Source organism: Ochotona curzoniae, unplaced genomic scaffold (genome assembly GCF_017591425.1).
Source record: "Ochotona curzoniae isolate NIBS_2020 unplaced genomic scaffold, NIBS_Ocur_1.0 contig_2688, whole genome shotgun sequence".
Lineage (NCBI taxonomy): Eukaryota > Metazoa > Chordata > Mammalia > Lagomorpha > Ochotonidae > Ochotona > Ochotona curzoniae.
Window position 1 is genome coordinate 24,795,319 of NW_024465553.1, and position 20,070 is coordinate 24,815,388.

General features: G+C 44.1%; 1 protein-coding gene across 2 annotated transcripts in view; it reads left to right on the plus strand.

Annotated features, from left to right (window-relative positions):
* WDR89 (WD repeat domain 89) overlaps positions 1-14,941 on the plus strand; it is a 29,029-nt gene extending 14,088 nt beyond the window's left edge. Inside the window, exons 2-3 of one of the 2 annotated variants that reach the window (XM_040975469.1) lie at positions 5,646-6,864; positions 14,487-14,941. In XM_040975469.1, coding sequence (XP_040831403.1) covers positions 5,677-6,840 — 1,164 coding nt within the window. In that variant the 5' untranslated portion in view covers positions 5,646-5,676 and the 3' untranslated portion in view covers positions 6,841-6,864; positions 14,487-14,941. Of the gene's footprint in view, positions 1-5,645; positions 7,064-14,486 lie in introns of those variants that run through there. The other variant, XM_040975468.1, reaches the window with a different exon arrangement.
* Positions 14,942-20,070: the final 5,129 nt, after the last annotated feature.

A 20,070-nucleotide genomic window follows, 5' to 3' on the forward strand; every position in this document is an offset into this window, starting at 1 on the left:
AAAACTTGTTTCCTGGGGCCTGCAAGTGTTGGCATCCCTGTGGTTACCTGTTTGGTTTCCCAGTTGTTCCACTTCCTGTCCAGCACCCTGCTTTATGTTCTAGGAAAGCAGTGGAGGATGGTCCAGATGTTTGGGGCCCTGTACCCACTTGGGAGACCTGGAAGCGGCTCCTGGCTCCTGGCTCTGGATTGGCTTGGCGCTAGCCGTAACTGCCATTTAGGGGAATGACCCAGTGGACTGAAGAACTTTCTTTGTCTCTCCTGCTCTCTGTAATCTGCCTTTACAATTAAAAATAAATAAATCTTTTTGTCTTTAAAGACTTGTTTCTTCTGATGTTATTTTAAAAATGTTTAAATTAAGCTACTTGAAAGAGAGAATGACAGAGAATCTTCTGTCTGCCATTCTTCCCCCCAAGTGCCACAGCAGCCACGCTGGGCCAGGAGACGGGGACCCCAAGCTGTCTTCCATATCAGTGCGGGACCCATGTGCTTGAACCGTCATCTGCCACCTGGCAGGCTGTGCTGTCAGGAAGAAGCACTGGGGCTGGACGCAGGCACTCCGTGAAGGCCGGTGGTGGCTTGCTCTGCTGCCAGTGTCTGCCCTGAGGACTCAGTTGCTCCAAGAACAAGCAGCTGCTTTTCATGTGGGTGTGAGGTTTCTTCCTTTTGGTATACAGGCAGCGCATTCCCAAGCTAAATATACATTTTTTAGGGCATATTTCAGTAGTGTGTGGCCAAAAAGTGTTTTTGAGTAGTGTTTTCTTCACAAATGCAACATTTGTTTCAAAATTTCCTTTTTGTACTTTAAAGTACCATTGGAGAGAATGCCTTTATTACTGTCCGGACAGAAGGCCCTACAAACACACAGAACCATGTCATGTCCTTTTGGATTTATTCTGTTCTTCCTACAACTCTTCAGCTTTTACTATGAAAGTTGAATAAAGTATGCATTTATTTATTCAGTGGCTGTTCATTAATAGCAAGGAAAAGGGCATACATTTAACAGAATAGGGATTTTCAAAAATTAGCCTGAGTGAGAGGAGCAAATTACAAAATGAGATCTATAACTGTAATGGCAGTTTGGTAAATTCTTAATCACATGAGCAAGTTTTGATTTTGTCTGTAATGTTGTACTTATTTGAATTAAATCTGACGCAAATGTGGTAAAATGTTAGCATCTTAAATCTGGGTGGTACATATTGGAGTATCTGCTACGCTGTCTCCCACGCCTCTGTAAGTTAAAGTATTTAAGCAGTTTCAACTTTTAGGAAGCTCACCACTTACAGGATCATCTGGTTAATTCGCAGAGATTTTGCAGGTAGGGCTTTCAGACAGATGCTGTGATGTTCAGGCACAGAAGCTGGCTGCAAGTGCTGCTCAGTGCTCGAGTTAGAACAGCAAAGAGATGGGTCGTAACAGTTTCTAAAAATATTGTCTTTCTCAACAAAAATAAAAAATGTTATCTTTCTGAAATAGCATTTTAAATTTACATGATAATCAAGGACTTGTTGGTTCCTCTAAGAGTTCAATAAATAAAAAACACAAAGAACATCAGTCCAGATGGAAAATAGGTACCATAATACAGTTTTTAAAAATCTTAACTCCTTTAATGATATCCAAAGAGAGAAAAAAGACTCTTTTTTAAAAATACAGGAATAATTTGGCAGTAAATATCAGGGCAAATGGAGACTTTAAGGTGGACTGCGTCAGCCAGTGGAGTCTGGAGAGATTTCATTGCAATTGGAGTGGCAAGATCAGCAGCAATACTGAACTGTTGAATTATCCAAACCACTTGAGCAGGCCCCTCGGAGTGTGTCCCACACCGGGGACCTGGGATGGGGCGGGAGGCTGGGTGTGGCTTCTCCCTTTATCTGCCCTCTTCTCCCAGATACATGAAAGAGAAAAGAGAATGTGAAAACAATGCTCTTACCCGCTTTCCTCTGGCCCTTGACCCTTTGTGCTCTCATCAAGTATATAAAGATCGTCAAAAAAAAAAAAAAAACCAGGAGTAGAGTGCCAGAGCTGGTGTGGCGTGATCAGCATGGGTGCTGCTGGTAGTCCTGGCTTCTCCATGTCCGGTCCAGCTCCCTGTGTGTGACCTGGGAGGCACAGCCTCAGCTGTTGCAGGCATTTGGGGAGTGAACCAACAGATGAAACATCTCTCATGCATACTCTTGCCTTGCTTTTTAATAAAGAAGCCAAATGAATCTGCTTTTCCAATAAATCATTCCCCAAACTTGGCAAATAGGTCTTACGATCTCAGAGCTCTCACCCGTGGATTTTTGCTGATTACAAAGTGGAGACTGTACTGGAGATGAAGAGTTCTCTGAGTTCTCTGCTGCCGCCTTTGGCAGTGATCAGACCTGGCTTCACTGCCCCTCTAATGTGATTAAGAGATGTTCAGTATGGGGCCAGCCTTGTGGCATAGCACGTAAAGACACCACCTGTGATATTGTCATTTTCTTCAGTTTTAGATACTCAAGGATTGGGAATAATATGTATATTTGTTTTGAGCACACATCCAACCATTTTTTAGAGAGAAAGAGGCAGTTGTTGGTCTGCGGTCCACGTGCACACCAGCCACACACAGAGGGAGAGAACACGCAGGGTACGCTCCCCAAATGCCAGCAGCATCCAGGCCTGGTCAGAGCAGAGCGGGGAGCTGGGAACTCGGAGCAGGTGACAGGGAGCAGCGCCCCATCACTTGGTGTGTCCCAGAGTCTGTGTTAGCAGAAAGCTGGAATTGGGACTGCAGCCAGAAGTCGAACCTGGGCATCCCAACATGGGGTGTGGCATCCTAACGCTGCATTTGTTGGTCACTGTGATAGAATTGCTAATCCTGTAGGTCACATTGTACTCAGTTTTCCTTTTAAAAATGGAAAGATAATAATTTCAAAGGATAAAATGGACTCTTAAATTAAAAATTTATGTTTTAATAGGAAAAGCAGATTTTACAGAGACAGATCTTCCATCCACTGGTTCACTTCCCAAATGGCTGCAATGGCAGGAACTGAGCCAATCTGAAGCCAGGAACTAGGAGCTTCTGGTTCTCCCATGCAGGTGCAGGGTCCCATGGTTTTAGGCTGTCTTCTATTGCCTTCTCGGGCCACAAGCAGGGAGCTGAACGGGAATTGGAGTAGCTAGGACATGAACTGACACCTGTATGGGATCCCAGAATGTACAGGGCAAGGATTTAGCCACTGAGCCATTGTGCCTGGCTCGGTAAGACAATTCTTAAAACTGAATCACTAATGTAATGGAAAACAGATGTTCATCTTCAGTGTGAGACTGTGACTTTGTGCAGCAGAGTAGAATATTCTCTTAATAGGAAGCACAGTAGAACTTGTGCTGGAGCTGTTAGTCGTGCATGTCTTCCTGGCGTTGCACCCTGCGTGGCGAGGCCATGCCGAGGGAGGGGCACAGTCCCTGAAGGCTGAAGGCCTGTGTAGTATCCCTCGTGCAGGCAGCTCCTGCCCCGGCAGCACCGCCTGGAGATTTTGTGCTGAAAGCCTCCTGGGTGTGGTTTCCTGCTGCCTGCCAGCGTTTGTTATCTCACACATGTCACTGGGCTGGGATTCAGGTGTCCCCAGGGCTGTGCTGCCATCTGGAGGCTCTGAAGGAGGTTCCCTTTTCTTTTCCGGATTTCATCTTAAAAACCAGCAGCCTTCCTTTCATAGCAGCATCTCCTTCCGGCCCTCTTCTGCCTTCCGCGTCTACTTTTAAAAACATTTGTGATTACATTGGACCTGCCCAGATAATCTAGGATAATCCTCCTATTTTAAGGTCAGCCTTAAATAAGGCTGGTTAGCCACCTTAATTCCTCTTGCAACCTCAATTCCCCTTTGCCACGTGACTTGCCCTAGTCACAGGTTCCAGGGATTAAGGCATGGGCATCTATGGGGTGGTGTTTTTTGTCCTGTGTATCTCTGATTAAATGCTAAAGCTATATAAGGCAGCTGGGATGCAGAGGGGGCGATGCCAGTTCCTGGCTCATGACTGTGGGTAGTACCACGGCTTAGTATCTGACTCTAAAAGGAATTACTAAATGAGATATGTACAAAGGTGCCCCAGAAAGTACATGGAAAATGGAATTAAAAAGACAACTGCCTTTTGGTTCAAATTTTTTTAATGTGTAGAAGCTATAAAGATCCTGAAAGTTTGTGAAAATGCATATTTTGAGGAAAACTGCCTGGGTTTCAAAAACTTTTTGCACCAAAATTAATTTATCTTAATTACATTTTCTGTAAGTTTTTTGAAGTGCCTTAATTTCTAATTGCCTTAACTAGCATAAAGTATATATGGTAAATTTAGCATCAAGATTGACTGAATTAGAAAGCAACTAAATATTAGGTATATCATGGTAGGGAGATGATTGAAATACTAGATTTTATTTCTAGTCTCCTGTGCCCACTCTCAGAGGAAAAAAATTATTTTATTTTTTTTTCTTTAAAAACACTTTATTTTGGACCCGTGTGGTGGCCTAGTGGCCAAAGTCCTCACCTTGAAGGCGCCAGGATCCCATGTGGATGCCAGTTCTAATCCCGGCAGCTCCACTTCCCATCCAGGTCCTTGCCTGTGTCCTGGGAAAGCAGTCAAGGACGGCCCAAAGCCTTGGGACCCTGCACCTGCATGGGAGACCTGGAGGAGGTTCCTTGGCTTTGGATAGGCGCAGCACCAGCTGTTGCGGTCACTTGGGGAGTGAATCATCGGATGGAAGATCTTCCTCTCTGTCTCTCCTCCTCTCTGTATATCTGACTTTCCAATAAAAATAAGTAAGTCTTTAAAAACATTTGTTTTATTTTGTTTTATGATATACTTCCATAGGCTCTGGGGTTACCTGTGCCCCTCTGTAAGGTCCCTCCCACCCCCATTGATTTCCCCTCTAGTTGTACAATGGGTGTCCATCCTGCACAGTCGTAAGTCCATCGTGCTGTTATTGAGGTGTTTCCAGACAATGTTGGCTTGGACAGTGTCGGAAAGTCCAGCATCACACCGTTAGGGTATTTTTAATTCTTTCACTGGGAGGCCAACTTTGGTGTGAATGCATAGAGATCATATCTGAACATACCAGCCCCCACTACACTTCCACTATGTATCTCCTAAAGCACAGAGCCGGTATGCGCAGTCCACAACAGCGTGAATAATAAATTTTTCATCAACATGAAGTTAACAAACAGGCTGCAAAAATACTAATACGTCGCAAGAGTGATGAAAATTGGAATCAAAAACCTTGTAGGAATAGATTGCAGTGCATGACCCTTGTGGCGCTGACGGAATTACAGTTATAAACTAGAACTTCATTACTCATGAGATGTAGCAAGGTAGTGTTGAAGGGAACATTTACAGCCTCAGCTGTTTACAAGCAACCCATCTCTTATGGCTAATTGTAAGAGATGTGTGCAGTCCCCAGATAGCTCCAACAGCCCCGGCAGGCCAGGCTGCAGCCAGGACCCCTGGACTTCTGCCTGCCAGGATTGCATTGGCAGGAAGCTGTATCACACGTGAACCAGGCTCTCTGGTGTGGTTCGTGGCTGTCCCAGTGGTGACACAATTTGCTGTACCACTTTACCCACCCCAAAAGAAAATAACCCTTCCTTTAATTGCAGTTCTAGTGAAGGAAGTTTAACTTTTATACTTTGATTGCAGAGTTTTGTTGCCCTCGGATGCCCCTCTTGATATGGAGAAGATTGAGGAACAATTTGCCAACCTACACATTGTTAAACGCTCCTCGGGAACGGAAGAGCCTACTTACCTGCTTGGCGTGGACACCTCCAGGACTGTACGTGCAGAAGAGGGAAGCTTGGTCGCTGCTTTGTGTTCCAGTGGATCCATCAGAATATATGACAAAGAAAGGTTACGTGTACTACGAGAATTTAGTGGCAGTCCCGGGCTTCTGAGTGGAGTCAAATTTGCAAATTCCCGTGATAGTGTATATTCAGCGTGTACTGATGGCACTGTGAAATGTTGGGATGCTCGCTTAGCCAGCGAGAAGCCCGTTCATCAGTTCAAGGGTTACCCTTCCAATGTCTTTATCAGTTTTGACATCAGTTGTAATGACCATGTCATTTGTGCTGGTACAGAAAAAGTTGATGATGATGCCCTGCTGGTCTTCTGGGATGCCAGGGTTAATCCTCAAGGCTTGTCTGCTGCCAAAGACCCACTTGGGACCTATTCAGAAACACACAGTGATGATATCACGCAGGTCCGATTCCATCCCAGCAACCCCCACCTCGTGGTCTCAGGCTCAACTGATGGCCTGGTAAATGTGTTTGATATTAGCATCGATAATGAAGAGGATGCCCTGGTTACAACCTGTAACTCAGTTTCATCAGTAAGCTATATAGGTTGGTCTGGGAAAGATTATAAACAGATTTACTGCATGACACATGATGAAGGGTTTTGCTGGTGGGACCTTAATCACTTGGATACCGATGAACCCATTACACGTTTAAGCATCCAGGATGTCAGAGAGACAATTACTGTGAAAGAAGGTACTTTGGACTATTTGGTTGGCGGCCTCTATCATGAAAAGATGGACAAATTGTTTGTTATCGGAGGAACAAACACAGGCAGGATTCACTTACTGGACTGCACCACATCAGGGCTGACGCATGTGGCCGCTCTGCAGGGAGGGCATGCGGCCACAGTCCGATCTTTTTGCTGGAATGTATGTGATGACTCCTTGCTGACGGGGGGAGAAGATGCACAGTTGTTGCTTTGGAAACCTGCAGCCGTGGAGAAAACCTTTGCGAAGAAGGACAGCATGAAAATCGCATCCTCTGTGCACCAGCGAGTGCGGGTTCACACCAGCGACACTTACAAGAGAAGGAAAAAGCAGTAAGGTGAAACTGGAATTCATGTGGTGGTAGGTTTTGTAGCTTCAAGTAATTTTTTTGGCTCACTTCCTGTATAGTAGACTGGTTTAAAGCTTCTGTGTAAAACCTATGTCAGTTACCCAAGCAATCCTGGAAATACATTAAGAATGGTTCAGGGACCTGGCACGGTAGCCTAGCTGCTAAAGTCCTTGCCTTGAACATACTGGGATCCCATATGGGCGCTAGTTCTAAGCCTGACTGCCCCACTTCCCATCCAGCTCCCTGCTTGTGGCCTGGGAAAGCAGTTGAGGACGGCCCAAAGCCTTGGGATCCTACAACCTCGTGGGAGAACTGCAAGGAAATTCCTGGCTCCTGGCTTCGGACTGGTGCAGCTCTGGCCATTGTGGTCACCTGGGGAGTGAACCATCTGATGGAAGATCTTCCTCTCTGTCTCTCCTCTCTGTAAATCTGCCTTTTCAATAAAAATAAATAAAATAAGTCTTTAAAAAAAATAGAAGTAGATATCCAAAGATAAAACAAATCATGTAGGCTAATTTTGAAACTCACTAAAAAAAATGTTCTTTTTCAGTTAACTTAATTATTTATAAGACCAAATCAGACTCTCTTCTTCATTTGAGCAACTTGTATATGTAATGTATTATGTTTGAGTATTTAAATGAGAATATTTAATTCTCATGAATAATGATTATCATTAAGTTTTCAGAAATAAAATGGTCATCTAAAATGAGAAACATATAGGTAGTAAATGTTTTCAGCTTTAATGTTGGTTAAACATTAACAGGTGATGAAATGAAATTGTTATAAAATTTATTTTGAGATACAAAATAGACCACAAATGAGAATATTTATAATAGCAAAGGATTATTTTTATTTCAAAATATAATTTTAATAATTCGTGATAAAATATCCTTCCATGATTTAAGCTTGAAAGGTTGTTCGCTAACTTTTCATCCTTCAAAAATATTTCTGTAAAGAGTTTTAGTAAAAGAACTTGGTTTTTAAAGTTTGATACATTTCTTACATTTGAAAGTAAAAAATATTTTTTTGTTGTTAATATTAGAAGTATTGTTGCAAAAATCCACTTCTTGGCTGAGAATTGAAAACACAGATATGAAGGTACTGCTGACTGCTTTAAGCCTTTGCCATGTTTGTGATCTCTTTAGAAAATCATGCTTTCTAAAGAGATCTTTATGAGACATGTGGAGGTGAAAAAAAAAATGGGCTCAAAGATTTCTTGGAAAATTGCATTCATAAAACAATAGGAAATGATGGAGGAGTTATCAAAGTAATAAAGCCATTGAAAGTTAAAAGTATCATAGAGTAAAAATTCTTCAATGTGTTTGGAGATGCCAGTGAGGCAATATCCCTGAGTTTAGCATTCTGAAGAAGCCAAGAGAAAAGACAAAAGCCACAGAAAATCTAAAGGTTTCGGAGACTAATACCAGACCAACAGAAGGTGAAAAAAGTCAGTGGTGGAGTGGATTATTGAAAAGAAATAATAAAAGAAGCTATTCCGTAACTTTGAATGTCAAGTGTAATGAGTGAAGAAGACCCACACCAAAGCATTGCACTGTAAAATTTCAGAACCCAAAAATGAATAAAAATCTTAAAAAGAAAAAAGCATTCAAGAGCAAGGATTACATTTGGAGCGGCTTTCTTATCACATCTGGGTGACCACAGACTGATACTTTGATTTCTCACCTTCCAAGGTCACTGTGTCCAAGCAGGGAGCGAGTAGATGCGATGAATTTTTCGAGATACCCTTCCCCAAATGGACATTTTCCCTGTTGCACTGTTAATCGAACACTCATTAAACCCGGAAGAAAACAGATTTGGGTTTCAATATACTGGCTTTTCCAACCTATATTACCCATAATGTTCATTCAAAACTGTTTTTGACATACAAGATCTCAAGCTTGACTTTCCATATCGCTGTTTTCAAAGGCTCCTGGAAGATGTCCACCATGCTCAGTAGCAAGGTGACAGCTTTGCTGAACAATCACAGGATATTAAGTCCAGATTGGAGCAAGATAGGGTATCAGGGAGAAAGATAAATTGCTAGGTTATCGTTTGACCATGTGGAAAAATAGTATACATGGAATTGAAAGAGACTTTCATATATGATTTTTCTTAGTTCAGGTAAAGCTACATTCACTTATGGAGGTTAAAAACAAAAAGATGGGACTGACATTGTGATGGTAGCTGCCACTGCAGCACCAACGTCCCATGTGGGCCTGATTTGAGATCCTTCTTTGTGCCACTGGCTTGGGTAGTCGGTGGAGGATGGCTGAGGTGCCTGGGGCTCAGCACCCATGGGAGAGACTCCCAGAAAGGCTTCTACCTTTAGCCTGTCCCAGCCTTGCTGTTGCAGTCACGTAGGGAGTGAACCCCCTAGGTGAGGTTTCTTGGGGGACCCCCAGCTAGATGGCTGGGCTCAAATGTGGCCCTCAGGGGAAATCACACGATACATGGCCTGACTTGGAGTGGATGTGTTAGTGTTGGGCCTCCTCAGTTGCTGATGCCCACGCTTGGGAACACAGCCAGATGCAAATGAAACATATGCCAGCCAGCTCATCTAAGTCAGTAGAGGACATCAGGCACCTCATCAACAGAGGGAAAGCAGAACAGATTGAACAACTCTCCTGGCCAAGCTCCGCAACCAGTGGCCAGGTCTGTGCATACACTGAAATAGACCTGGTCAGCCAATGCACCTTGGAAAGATTTTCTCAACTCTGGCACAACAAAGCTGACAACATCTCAGAACTATTAAGACCATTCAAGCAGCATCCTTGGAACATTCTTTCCCATATCAGGGACTCTTAAGTCCCTGGGCGCTGCAAGGAGCAGGCCCCCACTCCCCTTCCCTCCACAGACACGGAGGAAAGGAAAAAAGAACTGAGGGCCAAGCGCGATAGCCTTGCAGCTGAGGTCCTCGCCTTCAATGTGCCACGATCCGTTATATGCACCGATTTGTGTACTGGCAACCTGGGAAAGCAGTTGAGGACAGTCCAAAGCTTTGGGACCCTATAGCCACGTGGGAGACCTGGAGGAGGCTCCTGGCTCTTGGCTCCTGGCTTCAGATTGGTGCAGTTCTGGCCATTGTGGTTACTTGGGGAGTGAATCAATGGATGGAAGATCTTCCTCTCTGTTTTTCGTCTTCTCTGTAGATCTGATTTTCCAATAAAAATAATTTTTAAAAAGAGAGAACTGAAACATTGGTTTTCCCTTCCTTCCTCTATACCTCAACTGTCCCTACACTAATCAGAGGCCCACATGGGCAAGTATTCCTCAACAATGTATGCAATATTAAAAATAAAATTATAAAAAAAAATTTAAAAATACTTGACTGCTTTAAACCATGTTGTTTCATAGAGCATTTCAGTTGAAGGGAAGTGTTTCAAGACCAAGTTGCATCAAAAATGTTCAATGTAAGACATTTTTAGTTTGGACTTCTGTATTCTAGTTGAATTACACTAACAGATTATAAGCTTTTAAGAATGTAGTATTTTGGGCCTGGCACGGTGGCGCAAGTGGTTAAAGGTCCTCGCCTTGCACGCCCGGGATCCCATATGGGCGCCGGTTCTAATCCTGGCAGCTCCGCTTCCCATCCAGCTCCCTGCCTGTGGCCCAGGAAAGCAGTCGAGGACGGCCCAAAGCTTTGGGACCCTGCACCCGCGTGGGAGACCCGGAAGAGGCTCCTGGCTTCGGATCAGCATAGCATCGGCCCGTTGCGCTCACTTGGGGAGTGAATCATCGGACAGAGGAAGATCGTCCTCTCTGTCTCTCCTCTCTGTATATCCGCCTTTCCAATAATAAAAAATAATAATAATAAAAAGAATGTAATATTTTGAGATGTTTTGTGTGATGAAAATGCTGAAGGAAAATGTGGACCCTTGAATCTGACATAACCAAACGCCTTTCTTGTGCTAGGTTGTTGTCAGCTTGGCATCGCACACACCCCGTTTTAAGGGCTTATCTGCATTGCAGAGAATTAAGCAACAACATTTCTGAGGATCTCCTTCCCTACCCAATTTAGTTTGGCAAATCTACTGGGAGACATTGATAGGAATTTTGAAAGGAGAAAAAGAGAAGAGGTCATTATTGTGTACAAATGGATATATGCGGAATGGGTACATGTGGATTTTTAAAATTATCTATTTGTCTTTGAAAGACAGACTTTACAGAGAGAGGAGAGATAGAGACAGGTCTTCCATCTGCAGGTACACTTCCCAAATGGCCAAGTTGGAACTGAGCTGAGTTGAACCCATGAGCTAAGACCTTTTCCAGGCCCATATGCATTGATGCATTGTTGGTGCCACAGGGTGAAGGATTAGCCTACTATGCCACTGCAACCCCCATATGAGTTTTCTAGCCAGCTCACTACTTGTGTCAGTAGAGGCTAGCCCAAAGCCTTCGGCCTCTGCACCCATGTGGAAGACCTGGAAGAAGCTCCTGGCTCCTGGATTCAGATCTGCTCAGCTCTGGCAGCCATTGCGGCCACTTGGGCAGTGAACCAGTGGATGGAAGAGCTTTCTCTGTATCTCTTTCTCTCTGTATATCTGCCTTTCCAGTAATAATGAAAAAAAAATGTAAGGAACACTGGTTTCATTGCTGCCGGTCTGACATTCGAGGCTGCGTATGTTACAGTGGTGATCCATACCTGTACACGCCTGTTGTGCACCGGGTGTTTGATCACATGGTTAAGATGACATCTTTTACATGAGTCCTTGGGTTCAAGTCTTGGCTCTGCTTCTAATTCCAGTTGTCTGCCAGGGCACATGGTTAGAGATAGCAAGCGATGGTTTAGAGTTGGGTCATGGGATATCTGGGCTGAGATCAGCTCCTTAGGAGAAGGAACAAACAAATGAGAGCTTTCTCTCTCTCTCTCTGCTTCTAGAATAAATAAATAAGTACAAATAAATAAACATTCCCAAAACCATGAATTATCTCTGGTGAAAGATACCGTATTGCACACATACACAGTGCCTGCAAGTCAGTAAAAAAAATATTTAGGTATGTGAAAAGACAGACGCACCCATGAAGCCTTCAACAAGTGCATGGAGGGGTCAGATTGTGGCACAGAGGGTTAAGCTTCTGCATGCACACTGGTATCCAGTTTCCAAAAGGGCAGGTTTGAGTCCCTGCTATTCCTCTGATGCAACTGCCTGCTAATTTGCCTGGAAAGGCAGTGGGAGATGGCCCAAGTACTTCAGCCTCTGCACCACATGGAAGACTCAAATGGAGTTCTTGAATTCAGTCTGACCCAGCTCTGGACGTTGCAGTCACTTGGGGGAGTACACCAGTGACTGGAAGATCTCTTTTTCTCTTTCCGGTTTTTTTTTTTTTTTTAATAAGTGACTTTTTTAAAAGTAAGTAAATATTTTTAGAGATTTATTTATTTTTATTGGAAAGTTATTTACAGAAAGAGCTTCCATCTGCTGGTTCACTCCCCAGATGGCTGCAATGGCCAGAGCTGAGCCAATCCAGAGCTAGCAGCCAGGAGCCTCTTCCAGATCTCCCACATGGGTGCAGGGGCCCAAGGCTTTGAGCTGTCCTCCACTGTTTCCTCAGGCCACAAACCCACAAACACGATACTATTGTCTAAGTATAGTGGGAAACTGTGTGGGTGGGGGGAGGGTAGAAGCGGAAAATACCTGAGTCTATGAAACTGCATCATGAAAAAGAAAGAAAGGAAGGAAGGGAGGGAAAGAAAGAAAGGGAGGGAAGGAAGGAAGGAAGGAAGAAACATAGAAAGTTCATGAAAAGGAGCCAGCATGCTGTGGGTGAAGCCAAGGCATGTAACACCAGCATACCATATCTATGCTGCTCCGTTTCCAGTCCAGGTCCCTGATAATGTGATTGGGAAAGCAGTGGAAGACGGGCAAGTGCTTTGGCCCCTGCCATCCATGTGGGAAACCCAGATGGAGTTCCTGGTTTGTGGTTTCAACCTGGCTCAGTTCTGGCCATTGGGGCCATTTGATGAGTCAACCAACAGATGGAAGAATTCTCTGTCACTCTTCCTTTCAAATAAATAAGTCTTTTTTAAAAATAAAGTTAGCAGAAAAATACATATTATGGAGTTATAAATGGAGTTCAAAATCTGTTGCAGCGGGCCCGGCGCGGTGGCGCAAGTGGTTAAAGGTCCTCGCCTTGCACGCCCGGGATCCCATATGGGCGCCGGTTCTAATCCCGGCAGCCCCGCTTCCCTTCCAGCTCCCTGCCTGTGGCCTGGGAAAGCAGTCGAGGACGGCCCAAAGCTTTGGGACCCTGCACCCGCGTGGGAGACCCGGAAGAGGCTCCTGGCTTCGGATCGGCATAGTATCGGCCCGTTGCGCTCACTTGGGGAGTGAATCATCGGACGGAAGATCTTCCTCTCTGTCTCTCCTCTCTGTATATCCGCCTTTCCAATGAAAAAATAATAAAAATAAATCTTTAAAAAAAAAAATCTGTTGCAGCAAAATAAACATGTTTTCATTAGATTCCTACATGAACTTTTTTTAAAGAGAGAGAGAAAAATCCCATCTGGCAGTTCACTCCCCAAAGGCCCACAAAGACCATGGCAGGGTGGGGCCAGTCCTGGGATCCGCGAACTCTATCCATGGATTCTGTATGGATGCAGGAGCTCAATTACATGAGCCAATGAGGCTGCCTTTCAGGATTTATATTGGCAGGAAGCTGGAATCAAAGTCAGTACTTGAACACAGGTATTCCCACAAGGTGTGTAAATATCCTAAGAGCACAGCTAAATGTCTGCCCCTCTATGGAGTTTTACATGTACTCTCAAAAAGCTGATCATTTAAAACAGAGAAGTAAGGGTAGGAATGATGGCTTGATTGGCTGATTCTCTACCTTGCAAGCACAGGCATCCTATACGGGTGCCGGTTCCTGTCCTGGCTGTTTCACTTCCTGTCCAGCTCCCTGCTTGTGGCCTGGGAGAGCAATGGAGGACAGCCCAAAGCTTTGGGACCCTGCGCTCTTGAGGGAGACCTGGAAGAAACTCCTGGCTCCCAGCTTCAAATTGGCTCAGCTCTGTGGTCACTTGGGGCATGAACAAGCACATGAAAGATCTTTGTCTCTCGTTCTTCCTATAAATTTGCCTTTGTAATAAAAATAGATTAATTAAAAATAAAATAGAGAAAGTGGACAAATAGGCAAATACAGATATTAGCACTGGCAAAGTCTTAATTGGCCCTTTAAAAGCTGAAAATACAGATAACTTTGGCAAACTATATAGAATTCCGTGGACATTCTATCACTAAGGAATTCAGCTGAGTTTAAAATCACATTGGATACAGCAGGGTCTAGAGACAAGGAATAGGGAGAGTAACCGGGGGACACGTGAAACAGAAGTGGCCTAATGTGTGCGACTGGAACTGCAGGAAGTGCAGGGAGAGAGAAAAATGAAATAAATTCCATATTTGAGGAGACCGTGGGCGTGAGTTTTCCAAAATGGTAAAAACCATTGACACACAGATTAAAGAGGTAGAAGTCTAGCATTCCCAAACAGGATAATTACACAGGAAAGTTCCTGAGGATCACAAATTGCTCAAGTGCAAGGGCACACACAGACACACACACACACACACACACAAAAGGAAGCAAGCAACCAACTTCTTAGCAATCATTAGACTGATAACTGATTTCTTCCTAGGAAGAATGCAAGGGCAACAGAAGTTCTGAGGAGTGGGCCTGGTGATGAAGGTCTGAATGGGACGTGTCTGGCTGCCGTGTCTGCCTCCAGCTTCTTGCAAACTCTGAAAAGCAGCAGGTGTGGGCTCCAGTCGTCCGGGTTTCTGCCACCCACACCGGAGAGCTGGCTTGAGTTCCTGGCTCTCAGCTTCTTCAGTCCTGGTCTAGTCCCTGCCATTGTGGGCCTTTTGGAGAGTGAATCAGCAGGTGAGGTGCTCTGTGTGTATCTTTAAAAAATAATACTACTGCTAAAAGAGAAATAATCCGCTAACCAGTGGATGGAAGATCTGTCTCTCCTCTCTATAAATCTGCCTTTCCAATAAAAATAATCTGAACACACATAAGAAATACAGGTCAGAGCCAAGGCAACTCTCTATAACTCTTGCCTTTCAAATAAAAATAAGAAATTATAAATACTAAGGGTTTTTTTTTCACTACAAGAAAAGTTCTTTCAGACAGAAGCCTAAAAATAAAAATAAAGAACGCCCACCCACCCATGGTCAATGTGTGAGAGAGCATAACTAATATTGTTTGTACAAATCAATACTAGTGAGGTGTTATGGAGTAAAGATATGTGGGGGACTTCAAAATTTTATGGAAAGTAGAATTAAAAGGTGTTTATTCTGGGGCCAGTGCAATGATTCAAATGGCTAATCCTCTCCTTGCAAGTGCTGGCTTCCATATGGATACCACTTTGTGTCCCAGCTGCACCACTTCCCATCCAGCTCCCTACTTATGGCCTGAGAAAGCAAAGAGAATGACCCAAAGCCTTGAAACCCTGCACACACATGGGAGACCCAAAAGAAGCTCCTGGCTTTGGATGGGCTCTGCTCCAGTTGGTGCAGTCACTTGGGGAGTGAACCAACAGATGGAAGGTCTTTCTTTATCTCTCCTTCTCTCTATAAATCTGCCTCTCCAATAAAAAGGTGTTTATTCTGAAGTAAATTTTGAAACTCATACCTACAGATAGTCTTCAAAAAGTTCATGGAACATGCTTTTCATGAAAAAGCTATGCATGATTTGCAAAACATTTTTGGCACCATAATAAATTTACCTTTTGATTGCATTTTCCACAAACTTCTTGAAGTATCGTAAGGTGTGGAATAAACAAATGCATGAAAGCAATAGGAAAGGCAGGGGAGAAAGAATAGGAAGCCAGGTGATGAAAAGTTCTTGGGTTGTGAGGCAGTAGTGAAAACACTACTTTGTTTTAGGCTATATTAAGTTAAGTGTACATGTTGGAGTTTCTAGGCCAACCATTCAAAAATGTATAACAGGAAGATGCAATGATAAGCAAGATTTGATTAATTTTTTAAAAACATCTATCCATTTTTATTGGAAAGGCAGAACCACAGAGAGAAGGAGACACAGAAAGAAAGATATGGAGCCAGGAGTCTCCTGAGTGTCTCCCATGTGGATGCAGGGGCCCAAGGCTCTGGACCATCCTCCACTGCCCTCCCAGGCCACAAGCAGGGAGCTGGATGGTAGTTAGATTAGCTGGGACATAAATTGGCATCCACACACATGCCAGCACATGCAAGATGAGGATTAAGCCACTGAGCCACAAATTTGATTAATTTATTCAAAAGACAGGAAAATTTTAAAAAGGAATATAGGTACTGACATTGTAGCACAGTGGGTTAACCTGCCTCCTGCAGTGCCAACACCCCATATGGACTCTGGTTTGAGTCCCCGCTGTTCCTCTCCCCATCCAACCAAGATGGGCTCCTGCCACTCTTTCAGAAGGAGCTCCTGGCTCTGACTTTGCTCTGACCCGGCTTTGCTTTTGTAGCCATTTGGGGAGTGAACCAGTAGCTGAAAGATCTCTCCCTCTGTCTCTCCTCTCCCTCTAACTCTGCCTTCCAAATAAATAAATAACAATTTTTGAAAGGGACTATAAATGCCTGGTAAAAGCAAAATAAGAATCATAGAAAGAGAATAGAAACCTGTGGACTTAGGCAGCTTCTCGGGAAGACTTGAAGGATAAGAGGGTAGCGTCACACGCAGAGGTGGGTGGAGCCCCAGGTTGGCAGAGGAAATGGAGAGTGCGTGACCTGAAGCTGAGTTTAGAATATCTGGATATATTCTGGGCAGAGAGGTCACTCGAACATGTCACCCTCACTTTTCTTTGAGAGGCAAAGCAAAGTGAGGAAAGGAGCTGAATTTTAATACTACATTACAACCAGAAGCCACCCTTGGAAGTCATCGGCCACATCACCACCCTCTCCACTGATGGTCACAATCTGCGGCTTTGTTTATCTGTCTCATTTGCTAATGTCTGGGAGCAATGTTCGTTGCTTTATTGCCTAGCTAAGGCTTGACACATGGTCAATATTTGCAGGTTAAATCCTTTTTGCTTTAGTTCATTAATTAACTAGTGTTAATTAATTAAAATTATTTGTTTATTTATTAATTTATTTGAAAGGCCTAGTTATAGAGAGAGGTGGGGGCCCAGTGCAATGGCCCAGTGGCTAAGTCCTCACCTTGCATGCACCAGGATCCCATATGGATTGCTGGTTTGTGTGCTGGCCACTGCTTCCCATCCAGCTCCCTGCCTGTGGCCTGGGAGAACAGTTGAAGAAGGCCCAAAGCCTTGGGACCCTGCACCTGCATGGGAGACCTGGAAGAAGCTCCTGGCTCCTGGCTTTGGATCAGCTCAGCTCCGCCACTGAGGCGATCTCGAGGAGAAGGTGGACAGTGGACAGAAGGTCTTTCTCTCTGTTTCTCCTTCTCTCTCTAAATCTGACTTTCCAATAAAAAGAAATAAATCCTTTTTTTAAAAAAGATAAATACAGAGAGGTGAGAGACAGAGAGATCTTCCATCCACTGCAATGTCAGGGACTGTGCCAGGCCAAAACCAGGAGCCAAGAGCTTCTTCAGGGTCTTCCACATGGATGCAGGAGCCCAAGCAGCTGGGCCATCTTCTGTTGCCTTTCTCAGGCCATTAGGGAGCTGTATCCAAAGCACAGCAGTTCGGCAAGAATTGGTACCGAGAGGGGATACCAGTGTCACAGGTGGCACCTTTTCCCACTGCACCACAATGTTGACCCCTCAGTATTACTTTAATTGCTTCGTCAAATGCCTGTTCTTGAGAGTTGTATTGTACCAGGCACATTCATTCATATCTGGACTTAACATATTAGATACCAAGATAATGTATGTATTTATATTTTATCATGTTCTAAAAGAAAATTGTCCTCTAAATTAAAGTAATACTGGAGAAAGATGCCATAAGAAAAAGGAAGTCACATTTTAGAAGTTAATTTTAATAAGCTAACAAAAGCCAAACAGATATCTAAAATGTTTTGTCACACTGGTTGGTGGTGCAGTGGTGTAAGCTGCTGCCTGTGTGCCTGGAAAGGCAGTAGATGATTGCTCTAGGGCCTGAGTCCCTGTCCTCCACATAGGAGATGTGATGGAGTTCCAGGCTCCTGGCTGGCCTAGCTGGAATTTGGCTGTTGTGGCCATTTGCGTCAATCATTAACTAGAAGATATTCTCTCTCCCTCTCTCTGTGTCATTCTGCCTTTAAAATAAATAAATAAACAAATCTTAAAACATTCTGCCCCCTCATAGAGAAAAGTAGACTAAATTCTCGTGATCCAGTATCAGAATGATGATGCATTTGTTATTGCTTTGCCGCAAAGGGAGGAATGATCATAGGAGTAGGCCAATCTAAGTCATGTTCCTTTGTTGCCAGGCTTGATGGAACTAGTCCATCAGTCCTTACTCCTTCGAGTTGAAGTGCACTCGACCAAAGTCTCTTACAATGCCTTTATACAATTTAGTCATCCAACAGCCAGCCACTCTACGTAATTTTTACGCTAAAGACATTTTCTAATCTGTTGACATCAAAGTCTCATGATTTTAATTGAGACTTTATATGATTAAGAAGCAAATGAGCAAGGTAAGACACAAACCTTAGTGGTAAAACGCATGGCACATGACGTGGGAGTCATGTCAGGGTGGGGTTGTAGATCTGAGAGGCAGATCTGCTAAGGGGTCAGTACTTGGATGGTAAACTGAGGCAATACGACACTGCTGATTGCAGAGGCAGAGATGTCACAAACCTTGCCAAACACAACAGACATCACCTGACACACCTCTCAGTTTCTCCTTTTAATTTTTTTTAGGAATATCATTTCCTTCTGAGAAATCTACCCTAAGTTGTTACTTACTTTGAAGAAGCTAAATTACGTCTCTTTCCAAGATGAGAGGGAATGAAAAGAGAGGCAGTGTCGAGCCTGCGCAGTCATGTGATGTTCCTGCCAAGTTTTGCCAGTAGCTCTAAGAAGCAGTAGGAAAACAGACGTTAGAGACTTACAGCAGTAGAGTTAATTTTGTAAAACAGACATGAGCATTTGGAGTGTGTCTAGGGTCATTTTCTGTTGTTATAATAGAGTACCTGAGGCTAGGTAGTTTATGAAGAAAAGAGGTTCACTGGACTCACAGTTTTGGGGCTGGGAAGTCCAAGAGCAGGTCGTTGCATATAGTGGGGGTGTCCTCTTGCCTCATAACATGGTGGATGGCATCACGTGGTGAGAGCAGGTGTGCGTGAGAGCAGGTGCACCAGTGTGCTGGGCGGACTTTTTCACAGCTCACTCTCCCAAGAACAAACAGTATTTCAAGAAAGACAAATCCCTATGAGAACAGAGTCCCATGACCTAGTTACCTCTCAAGGCCTGACCTTAGAACACCTTTCAGTTGGCAATCAAATTACATTGTAACTCTTGGTGGGGGAGCACAGCAACATGAGTTTGGAATTGCTGAACTTTCTTTCACTCTAACACAACCAGACTCATTTTCCTACTGAGGGGATGATTTGCTAGCAGGTCGGTTTCCAAATAATAAACGGAATGTATTATGAAATGTGGGAAGCTTGTCAAGCAGTAAAACTGACACCCAGGGGTTTCTAGCGCAGAATATAATGGCAACACTAGAACGCATCACGTGGTAGTGAACAGATGAGAAACGACTTGCAGATTTTCTCATTTGATCTTTACCAGAAGGCCAGGAAACAGTTGCATATTATGTAGATTTTTTTTTTTTAACTTGAGAGGCAGAGATGGAAACAGCGACAGGGCACTCTCAGATCCGCTGCTCACTTCCCCCAATTGCTTGCAGTGGTTGGGGCTAAGCTAGGCTTGACGCTGGAAGCCAAACTCTCAGTCTTTGACGTGGGTGGCAGGGGCTCGAGCCCTTGTGCTCTGTCTGCTGCCAGAGTGTGTGCTAGCAGGAAGCTAGCATGGGGAGTGGACCTGGAACTCTAGCCTGAGTGATCCAGTAGAGGTGTGGGTGTCCTGACCAATTGCCCGCCTCTCTGCTCTGGAATGCTAATGAACCAAAAGCCATCCAAAGCACCCAGAAGCTACCGGGGGTCATTTCCTGAGATTCTGGAGTGGCATCGGTAGGAATGGCAGAAGGGTCTCACCCTCCAAATCTTCAGTTTACGGCAATGACAACAGTGCTAAAAATGATCAAAGTGTCTCAGAACTCAATACATTAACGGCTTAAAACAATCCAAGGCTCACATTAGTCTTAAAAACCA